General features: G+C 40.0%; 1 protein-coding gene across 1 annotated transcript; it reads left to right on the top strand.

The window, feature by feature from the left end:
* The first annotated feature begins 1830 nt into the window (after positions 1-1830).
* On the top strand, positions 1831-9836 carry pkdccb (protein kinase domain containing, cytoplasmic b). The gene is made up of 7 exons (XM_041971470.1): positions 1831-2546; positions 3260-3391; positions 4466-4737; positions 5067-5146; positions 5384-5491; positions 8259-8435; positions 8769-9836. The coding sequence occupies exons 1-7, from the start codon at positions 1941-1943 to the stop codon at positions 8873-8875; spliced, it is 1482 nt and encodes a 493-aa protein (XP_041827404.1). The 5' UTR covers positions 1831-1940; the 3' UTR covers positions 8876-9836.
* Positions 9837-11636: the final 1800 nt, after the last annotated feature.

Raw genomic sequence — 11636 nt, 5'->3', positions numbered from 1 at the left:
AACCAAACACTGTTGTCAGTTCATGCCCCAAGTATATCAAAATGTAGAACATCACTGAACAGTCAGTACACACTACACAGAAAACCACAGGGGCTCTGATTTGATACCTGTGTTTAGGCTTCTGACAATTTAGCCTAGAGAATGGAGTTTAGTGTTTTAGCAACTGAGAAATACTGTAAGAAGTGAAAGCCTGTGAAAGCCAAGCAGGCTTAAAAGAAAGGAGAAACTGTGACACAGCAGACCTGTGTGAGTCGCTGCTAATGAGGCAACCGCTGGTCTGGCCTTGGTTATAAATATGAATCATGTCTCCGGGCCCTCGTCACTAAGGGGCCATCACTGAGGGGGTAAGAGTAAGTGATGTACTGGAAGAAAGGCAGATATATATAAATAATGTGTGAAAAAATAAGAAGTAGATCAAAGTGTTATGGTTTTAGACCACAAGCAAAGACAAAGGAGATCAGTTTTTTTTCTATTTCAACACTGTAGCCTGATTTCTCTGTATTAATTTCTTAATACATCATGATGTTCAGCACTGATTCATTAATTGTTCAGTGAGTCGAGTGAACATCTAAGCTGACTGATTCAAAGCAACAGATTGAAGTGAATTACTGAAAACAGCAACTGATGAAGTCTTTGGGTGTTTTTGTGAAATGCAGTCCTCAAACTCAACAAAAGCCTGCTGTGTTGGTGGTTGGCATGAAATTTTCTGAACAGCATGCGTGGCAGCTGACACAGCTAATGCCTTGTTGACTTCAAACACTTATTAACTTACTTTGGGAAGCTGCTCACAAATGATGAGAAAGCATGCAAATACACACAGATCCAGGGCCTGACAGACACATAGGGTATATATACCAGGCACACACACATGTAATGAGAAGCTGAAGAGAGGGTTTGGCTTGTGGCTGGTACTGAGGTGACAGCCATGGTAATTTCCTGTGGCAGATTTCTGCCTGTGAATGGTGATGGGAAGGAAAACGCTTCATTAAAGCTGGAGTGCAGCTTCAAGGCATGTGGCACAAAAACATGTGGATAAACAGAGATACAAGAGGAAGACTGTGTGGAAACTTAAAAAAAGATGTGACCTGATGTAGCTGATATAAAGACAATTTCACAGAGATCAACAGCATTTCACTGTATTCAACAAAACAACACAGCATTTAAGACAAAAGCAAAACTAAAGCAGAACACAACAAATGTGTGTGTGAAGTAGAATATTTTTAAAAACACAACAAAACCAAAATCAACACCAAAAAAATTCAGAAAACATTAAAGTAAAAACACAAAAAACACTCATTTAAAAACTCAACCAAAACGGTGCTTATTTATGTATTTATTTATTTATTTACAGTGCTTTGTTAAATCATTTGATTTGCATTGTATATTTTAGGAAGTTTTTATTTATTTATTTATTTATTTATTCAAAAATGAAAAAGATATTTTGCTGCCACCTGTGGGGCAGATTGTATATGACACCAATCTCCTGATTCCAAGCAGTCTCTCCCTTATGTACAGAAAGAAGAAAATAAAAAGTCAGTTTAACAAAGCACTTTAGAATCTTGCCAAATAATGAAACAAATATGTGTGTGTAACTTGGTTTATTGTTTCTCTCTCATAGCGAGTCTTTTTTTAGAATTGCCTAATGTCAGGTTTCATCGTGTAAATGAATTCTTTCTGTTAAAATTGACGGCTGCTCTTCTAAATGAAGCTGCGAAGAGCAGCACTGAGTGACAACATGAGGTCGAGCTCTCCTGCAAAGTTGTCCGGCGGGTGTAAAGTTACGAGCAGACAGGACACACCTCTAGAGGGAGTTCCCGGGGAGGTGGAAACAAGGAGCCAAGCGTCTCTCCAGCAGAAAGTCCTTTCACTTGGAGCGAGTGGTCGTCTCGGCTCGTGACTGTGCGTGTTTTCAACAGCAGTGGCCCTGCCAAGAAAGGCAAATGCCCGGGATGGGCAACTCTTTACGCGCGGCCGCCCTTCTGGCTTTCGTAGTTCTTTCTATTCTGGTGTCACTTCTGATCAGCAGCGTGCAGCAGTTTGGAGCAAAAATATCGCTTGTTCCTAATGCAACGATTTCTGCTGATGAGGAGGAGTTGGCTTCACTCCGTGGGTCGTTGATTTACCAGCTAAACGAGAGACGAAAAGAAATTATTCCGCTGCTTTTACCTGATGATGACAATGAAAACAAACGGACAGAAAGTCGACATTCCTCCAAGCATGAGCAAGACTCAATTTCGGATTACAGTCTGTGGAATGAGATCACACTTGGCTCCAGAAAAGCGCATCTGGATCAAATGGGTTGTGATTCTCTTGTGGACATGCAGACTGTGGAGGTTCTTGGGTCAGGATACACCAAACTGGTTGTCAAAGTGAATCTAACTGGAGGTCAACTTGTGGCGTTAAAACTCGTCAACGAGCAGGGCATAGACATGGGCAAGTGTTTGGAGGATTATAAAGATCCGCAAGGCTGCCGTGAGCTGGTTTCTTTCAAGCTGAAAAAAGAAATGGTGCTGTTGCAAAGGCTGCAGCATCCAAATGTCATAAAGGTGAAATGTTTAGTATGTTTTGGTTGTCTATTAAGGCGCCTTCAAAAGTTTTGATGCATCTATATTTTACAACTAAAGTCCTGATGAGAGACAGGAATCAGTACATTTTATGGTATATTATGAAAACTACTGTAGATTTCTGAGCAGTGAAACTACTGCTGGATATTATCAAGACTTTCCATAATCCATGTACCACCGCTCACATTTTCCTTTGTCTCACCCTCGATGAGCTGGATGAAAGGTTTGACTGGCTCTGCAGGGCCTTCCCATGTAATTAAATTAAATTCACTGACCCTCCTCTGACCTTTGGGTCCAGTTTGGAAGGAGCACACAATGTGCCTCTGTCCTCTCTGCTATCCCAGGTTTCATCTGAAACTCTGAGCGCTTATTCACTCAAACCATTACAGCACAATTTGGAGCTAGTTTTGAACTAAACCGGTACATTTGTTTCTCAAATTCAGCAGTTGTGTGACAGCCTAATTGATTAATTTCACAAGTGCACAATCCCCTCAGGGCTGTAATGTGATTTTGCTGTCACATGTTAGCGGTCCTGAGAGGTAGAGTGGTAGAACATCTTGTGCTTTCAGCTTAGAAAAGCAACAACCTGTCTCGTTTGCTTATTTGTATTCTTATGAAGTTCAAAAACAAACAGAAGCTTGATGATTGTTGTCTGTTTTTACTGTAACTAACCTTTGTTATATTCCCCTCTGCAGCTCAAGGGTCATTGTGCAGGAGTGCAAGGAGGAAGAGGAATTGAGGGAGGAAGAGTTGCAGTCATTCTGGAGCAGGGGAATCCTCTCCAGATGATCCAGCTGCTCCAAAGCCCATGGGAGGATAGATTCAGGGTACGTGCATTAGCTGTTGAAATGTGGGCACTATCGTTTATTTACTTCTCTGCACTTTGGAAGAGAAGATGTCAGTGTCACATGGCAAGCCAAGGCGCTTTTTGGCAGACAGATGAAGGTTTAAAGACGAGGCAGGCAGACATTTGAAACTCCTGGGGTCTGACATCTGCCCTTCAGTGTATTTGATCAGGCCCTTGTTGGAATGGAGATGGGTCCTGGAGTTAATCCACTCCTGGCTGGGTATGTCATCCCATCCCAGAACACACACACAGAGTTTCAGCTCAACCCCCATCACAGGTATGCTCACAGTGGAAGTCAACAAAAGCAGAATTTACACTCCAGTGATTCAAATATGTGCATCTCTTCGCGCATGGACGTCTTTGAAAGAATGGTTGGGAGGAGGTGGAGGAAAATATTGTTGGAGCTTGCATGTTTGGTAGGTTGGACGGACAAAAGCAGCCTAATGTTTTGCAATTATCTCAACTGTGGATCTCATTTTTCTGCATTACTCAAATAGCCACTCATAATATCCCTCTCTAGCTGCTCGGGCCCCCTTTAGCTACGTTGCATCTGCGCAGGCTACAGTAATCCAGTGGTGTTTGGTTTCACCCAGCACCCTTTCTTTTTTTTTTTTTTTTTTTTAAACTGTGCTCCAATCCTACCAAGTGAAGTAAAAAAAAAATACAGAGGATTACCTAACACTGTGGCTATGTTTATAGTGACAAAAACATTTTGTGCTCTGTCAGCATGTGGCTAAATCCTTCTAATTAGCCTTTTTATTTTATCTCATTTCAAAAACAGTATTTAAAGACTCCAGCAAAAACAGCCTCTGGAAATGGATAGCTAAAATGTGAAAAACGATTTTCTTTGGCAAAAAAGTTCACCATAAAAATCCAACATATTAAATTAGAAATCCTCAAATTATCGAGCGGTAATTCTTCTTCATAAATCTAAATAATTATTTAATTTTTGTTTCAGCGTTTAAGACCACGTATTTGGAGTTTTAAGAACAATTTGTTACACCTCCACTGTCATTGCCCCAGCTGATCAGGTTTTGACATGTCTGATCTCCAGGTGTGTCTGGACCTGGTCAGGCTCCTCCACTTCCTCTCCCAGTCTCCTCTGGGCTCTATGGGGCTTTTGGACTTCCAGCCGCGGCAGTTCGTCACCGTTTCCGGCAAACTGAAGCTCACAGACTTGGACGATGCCAGTCCCGAAGAGACTGCCTGTCAGTCGAACGCAGACTGCACTCTTCAGTTCCCACACAGAAATTTCACTCTGCCGTGCTCGTCTCAGGGTGTGTGTGAGGGATTGAATGAGAAGAGGAACATTTACAATGCCTACAGGTAAGGAAAAAAAGTGACAGTTTTACTGCGTGATAGATGTGAGATGGATGGATAGGGCTAAAATATAGGCTTAGCTGACAGCTAAAGTGGTGATAGTAAAGACATACAGCTGGAAATGTTCTGTTTGATGGAAGTGTGATGATTACATTGTTACTTTCAATGGAAATCTGGAGTATTTTCCCTTTAAACTGCTTTAAATTTTTTGACAACTTTATGAGCTGGGTTTGTTCTAACAGCAGAGTGAGAAAAGTCATGTTCTGTGGGAACTATGTGATGGGGCTTGTCTGTCTTTCCGTCTCTCTGAATTTGCTGTCTTTGCCTGGCTCCAGGTATTTTTTCACGTATTTGCTGCCCCACCAGGCCCCGCCAGGCCTCAAACACCTGGTAGACCACATCATGAACACCACAGGTGAGGACAAGAGTCACGCTGACATGATTAACTATTGAAGATCAGAAAGCGAATCATTCCATTGCAGCAGTCATGTAACAACAGGCCTCTTACTCATTCATTTGATGACTCTACGATGAATATAAGTTATCTATTGAGATCACGTTGTGCTAAAAATGCCAAATCGTTTATATTGACTGACTTTGTTCATCTAGTTACTTCAGTCTTTTCCAGATTTAATGCATTATGTGTGTTCAGGGGAGCTGAAAACTGACATCAATCAGACGCTGGAAGCCTTTGAACACATCCTCCTCCTGTACAAGTCAGGCCTACACCTGGACAACCTGCCTCCATCAATAATCAGGGGTAAGAGCACGTGGAATGAAGGCTGCTTTTATAAAGCACAGTGGGCTCCCTTGTAGACTTTTTTTTTTTTTTTCCCTTGGTGAAAATGATTGGCTTTTTTGATCCACTTTGAGGAATAAGCAGACAATCTACACCCCTGTTTTCATTTAATATCTTTGAAAAAAAATGAGGGGTGGTTGTTTCTCTGGCTCAGGCTGTTTTGACAGGTTTATTAGGCAGTTGGAATGAGAAGACAAGACCAACAAAGTGGGATTAATTCTACATGTGTCTGGCTCAGAAAGCACAGTCAGCGTTCATTTAAGGAAAAAGAAGAAAAAGCAGTGTTGGGATGCGTGTTATGCGTTAGCCTTCTTTTAATTTTACTTTCAGCGAGATTATAAAGCATTTTTGACAACATTTTTCTTTCATTATATAAGAACTTATATTTAGCCTTAAATATGTAATAAAAGCTAAACTTTTACAAACATTTTGCCCCACTTCTCTATTCTCTCCATATAAGCACAGAAAGCCTTTCACTTTTCTTTACTCCCAACTCGCCTCCACTCATTGTGCTGCGCCCCCCTCACCCTCCCGCCGTTCCTCTCAGCCGTATGAAATATTAATAACAGAATGACTGGCTGCGTTCCTGTAGGGAGGTTTTTTCCGTCCCCCAGATGCTGGACTGTTTATATAGCAGTGCTTTGTGAATTTAATCTGAGGTACAGGGTAAAGAGGCCTGGGTACTGAGGCTGACATGGGGAGGGAATGTTTCAGCTTAACAAGGAGGTGCTAGGAGTCGACTGCTGCCGCTGAGAGTGTGTGTGGGTGTGTGAGATGAGATTTAAAAATGTGTCAGTTTGTTATTTCAACATATTGTGGGTTTAGATTAAACAAAGTAAGTTGAGGACAAATCTTGTTTAGTAGATGAGCCACTCCAGTTGTTGAGCTAATGTGAGTAGCTACCAGTTAGCTTCATACTGTGCTAACAGTAGTGTTGATAAAAATAATGCTTTTATCCTGCTCAACCATAAACAACTTGATGGCTTTTAAGTTGCCAAAAACTTTGTTTCTAATAAATAATATTAATTGTAAATATGTGAATTTATTTGTTTGTGGTAGTTTTTCAATTTGTTTTAAATTGTTCAGAATAGTGTCAGGATTAGATGTCCACATTAGGACCAAATCCCTGAATTAATGAAGAAAATGATCATTTCTGAGGTGCTGGTTGGGGATAGGGGTAAAGTATGAACTGAGGTTAGGTTAAGATTAGACTTAGCAATGAAATGGTTAAGGGAGTGTTTGGGTTAATTAAATGTCATAATAAAGATAGCTGCACAAGCTTGTGTATGAGACAGAGAAAGATACTCATCAGACTTCAAGTCTTAATTTAAAATTGCTGACAGATGGAGAGTCACCAGTAATGTGGGTGTAATTCTTCCACAGCTGAGATCATATACAATGTGAAGGACGAGGCTAAATGTGGTGAAGATGTAGCTTTTTTCAGTGTGTACATAATAGCAAAAACTTAATTTATTTAAGATCAAAGCGCTGCTGAGAACACTGTAATTTATTATGAGAAGGAAACCCCATTTATCATCTTTTGTCTGAACACTTGAGGTCCGCCACCCCTTAGCTTCCCAACAGGCCTCATGTTTTTTTCTCCCCTATAGATACCCTCTTCTCCTTGTCTCCTTTTTACAGACTCTGAAAGCAGATCCTCGTGTCTTTTTTTTCCTCCAAACAATGCTCATTCACATACAGATACACACTCATGCCACCTCCTGCCATTTAGGAAGGTTAACAGTTTGTAACAGGGTGCCTCCTCCATGCGGGCTCACAGTCAAAGCTTTTGTCCAGTTCTGGCACGTGTGTGCGTGCAGACATATGTGTGCATGCTTTCCTCTCATGGCTCCGGCTAATGTGTAGCAGATGATTTAAGGCCAGATCCACCAGACGTCTGACTGAAAGAGTTATAATGATGAATGTTACACAAATGTTTGGAAGGAGGGAGGTGAAACTGAAGAAGTTTTTTTTTTTCTACCTTTAGCATGAAGCAACAGTTTGTAGCAGCAAAGCTCAGACTGGTATATGTGATTGTACTCTAGATACAGAAGAAGAAGTCTTTCCTTTAAAAAAAAAACAGCAGTAATTTTTTTTCTGTGTGTGTGTGTGTGTGTGTGCACATGTGTGTGTGTGTGTGCACGTGTGTGTGTGTGTGTGTGCGTGTGCAAACATCTGTATCTGTCAAAAACCTTGTTTACCTTATCATTATTTAGGAATTTTGCCCTGAAGATATTTTTTATTTATTTATTCAATTTTTTTTAGAAATGTAACTTTTTCATTTTCTTTTTTTTTTTTTTACCAAATTATTTTGTCATCTAGAAATAATAATAATAATAATAATAATACATTGAAATATTTTTGTTGGAATTAAATAATTTTGAAAATTGGTAATAAGATAAAGCAAAATGTTTAAACTAATTTTAAAGTTGTTAGTAGCGTGTAAATGTTTTATTTGAGATAATATGGGCATGAATAAATTAGGGCATTTAAGGAACATTTTAGGTTTGCAAGAGATAATAGGATGTATGTTTTTCAATCAAGGAGTCCATTTGATGTAGCAGCATTCCTACTTTCAGCTTTCTTTGTAGCTTATTCTTTTTGTAGCCTTGTTTCAGCACTGAGCTGTATTAGTTTTTGGGGATCATTAAACTTTCACCTTATCCTGAGAAAGTGCTTTACAATCTCTTAGCCTTGTGTGTTGAAGCGGTATCTTCTCTGTGATTAGATTACACCGTGATGCAAGGCATGGGGACCTCCGGGAACGTGGCGTACCGCTGCTGGCCATCATACAGCCAGCAGGGCTGCATGCTGTCAGTCCACAGTGCCAGAGAGGCAGCATACATCTGCAACTCCCATTCTCAGTGCAACAGCTTCACTCTGACTAGTCAGAAGACGTGGACAGGTAAGTCAAGATGTCTATTAACTCCTTCTTATACTCTGATCTGAAATGTTATTTTGTAATCAAGATGCTTAAATGTAAACCCATCAAACAATACTGTCTTCTGAACATAACTCATTAAATGCTTATGTGTGCACACATGCTACACAGTAAGCCTGTATAAGCACACCTGCAACACGACTAAAACTGCTAAGTAAACATTTGCCTCCTTTTAATCTTTTCATTAGGCTTTTTAAAGTTGAAATACACACAGTTGTTGAGTATATCAAGTCAGAACATGCTACTTTAGTGATGTTGCCAATGCGTTTAACAAGGCTCTTTTTTTGTTCTTTGCAGGACGACTTCTTGCCTCTTTCAGGAGCAGCTTCAGTCATCTGGTGCCTGATGAAACATCAGAGGTGTATGTGAAGAAATCCAAAGTTCCTGAAGCTCCTTCATTATGATATATAAAAGAAAAACAGTGGAGCTGGAGTCACTGGAGCAGAAGGAGAGCTGACAAACAACTTGGCAACTGCAAGTAAAACAGAATCGTAGTACTTAAGAAGAGAACTCCGCTCTCGCAGAAAACAAGTTGAACACAATCAGCTGTGTGGATGAGGAGCAGCCTCTAGAAGCCGGGCTGTTTGAAGTGAGCAAGTGAATGTGATGTATTTATAAGGCTTCAGCTCAGTGGCTGTTTGATCTGTTTGCCAGCCTGTTGCCTCTGCCAGATACTATTTGAAGGGATTTCCCTTCAGGTACAATTAAGGAGGTAGAGCCTTATGCCCTTGACAAGTTTTTTTTTTTTTTTTTTTTTTCTTTTACCCCTACCTTGCCTTTATTTGCCATGTGTGTTGGCTTCCGTAGCGAGGCCATGTCCCAGTAGTCAGATTTTTAAACAAGAGCGGTAGTAAGAGCGACCACTGCAGCTCAGTGTTTGAAGCCTGAGGATGAGAAAAGAAAACAAGCTCTTATACAAATACACTTTGATGTTAATGCGCTGAGGTCGGAGCAATTTTTTCATGGTTGTCTGGCTGAAGCTGCACTGTGGTATTGGATGGCACAACCATGTAAGTATTTACTTATCAACAATGAGCAAAACTGATTTAAACCATTCCAAAGCAGTCTGTTTTAACAGGCGTTTGTAAACTTAGCTATAGTGTTTAGTTGAGCTATATTTATGATCAAATGAAATCAAATGTTCTTACATGCTCATGCATTGCAGCTTATGTGCACCTTGTGGGTGAAATGTTATTTTCAATGAAAAATTATGTACTTCAGTGTTTTTTATACATGTAACTGTACAATTTCTACTTATATAAAGCAAATGTCTACTTTTTACTGCTCTGGTCATTTGCATTTTTATTGTATGGAGTGTAACTGTAGCTAACAGCCTGTTTATTTCTCATTAACACCTTCATGCGTGTTTCGGTGAGGGGGAGGCTTGCATGGGTAAACTGACCTGTTTGTCTTTGTTTTTAGTTCTTTATCTCCTATCATTCCTCCATATCTACAATCTGCACCCCATCTGAAAGACTGCGAAATCTTTAGAACGCCACAGAGTTTGCACAATACCAGAGGAATGCATTCAAACTCACTATCATGCTGAGCTCATTATGGGCCTTAATTAATACATGTAAATTAGCTTACTTACAGCTCTTTCTCATGGTTAGGTTGAGGGCATTACTGTAAAACAAAGGCAGACATCAGGACAATCAGATCTCAGTCTGCGGTTTGCACGCGAATGGGCTGCCATCTGTGCCTGCCAGAAGGAACCTGGTGAGGCTGAGATAAGAGCAGGTCTGCAGGGTGGGGGAGCTGAAGGGTTTGGAAAGTCAGGGTGTATTAAAATTCAACCACCATAGTTTAGGGTTAGAGAAGGAAAGATGTTAAAATACCTGAGATGTAAATGTGGCGTTAAACCACAGATTATGCCAAATGTTTGCTTCTGCTAAGCAGGAAAGCAAAAGTAAGTATAGCAAATTCTCAAGAATTCATTATCTTACAACAGAAATGCATTTTGTTGTGCCACACAACCTCCAAAGAATATTCCACACCCAATAAAACAAACAGAAAGAGACACGCTAAATTCCAGATATCTATGTGGTGAGTCTTTTCCCAATCAGCCATAGTATTACAAAAGGGTGCGTCCCTGTCTACAAATGAGTTTTATAGCAGAGGCAACAGAGGCCTCAGGCTCCTCTTTGCCTTATGTTGGCCCCTTGTTGTCTGGACAAAGCTGGCTGATTAGAGACTTGATCAAACAGATAAGGACTCTGCTTCAGATTAGATAAAAGCTCACTGGACTGACTCAACCGGACTTGCTACAGAGACTGGTTGTACGTTTATATATACAGGCTTACAACCTAACTGAAAAAATTGTGTGTGTGTGTGTATATATATATCTAAAGTCTATCAGTAATGACTTACACCTGGTAAAAATAAAATTACCATGTGCAAGCTAGCACCTTAGCTGACAGTAGCTAATCAAGCCCCAAAATCTGTGGAAAACCTACTTGATTTATCATTGACAACATTAAACTATCCATTTGGGGAATGTGTGTATTTTCTTGCCAAGAGTTTAAATAAAAAGACTCAAGCAGTACCTATCTGGTGAGAATAAGAACCGGAGAGGACAAAAGAAAGTTTAGCTCTATCTGCAACTTAGTGAGTAGGAAAGTTAAATCTCCCTGCCAAGAAATATTGTGGTGAAATAATTACTTTTGCAGAACAGCTACAAACAAATATCAATGGCTAGCTCATTGAGCAAAGAATTAAACCTGAACCGGAAGTTAGGGGAATAATTCTTGTGAGTGAGAAGCTTAATGCAGTTAAAAATGCAGCTGTGGTCCATTCTTTTCCACACCAGTTTGGAGGAGGAATTGTCTGGTTGCTATTGGCAGCTGTTTAACACAAAACAAGTGTTTTGGCTTTGTAGAGCTTTTTTTTTATTATTATTATTTATTTTTATTTTTTATTTTTATTGAAACCCTTTTTTAAGTTAGAAATGAGCACATGTTGCATCATCTTACTTTTGCACCCCTTTGAAAACATTTGCAGACTTGGACCAGTTGCTGTACTTTTGAAAGTAAAGTTTCCCGTTCTTACATTTTGAGGGATTCCAGCTGCTGTTGAGGGTCTCTTTTTTTAATTTCCTTTTCCATTCAAAATATTTTTAGCATATGACAATTCTGAAATGTGGACTGGTCAATTTAGCACAAGTGG

This window comes from Melanotaenia boesemani, chromosome 20 (assembly GCF_017639745.1).
Source record: "Melanotaenia boesemani isolate fMelBoe1 chromosome 20, fMelBoe1.pri, whole genome shotgun sequence".
Taxonomy (NCBI): domain Eukaryota; kingdom Metazoa; phylum Chordata; class Actinopteri; order Atheriniformes; family Melanotaeniidae; genus Melanotaenia; species Melanotaenia boesemani.
This window is presented reverse-complemented; position numbering and strand designations above follow the sequence as displayed.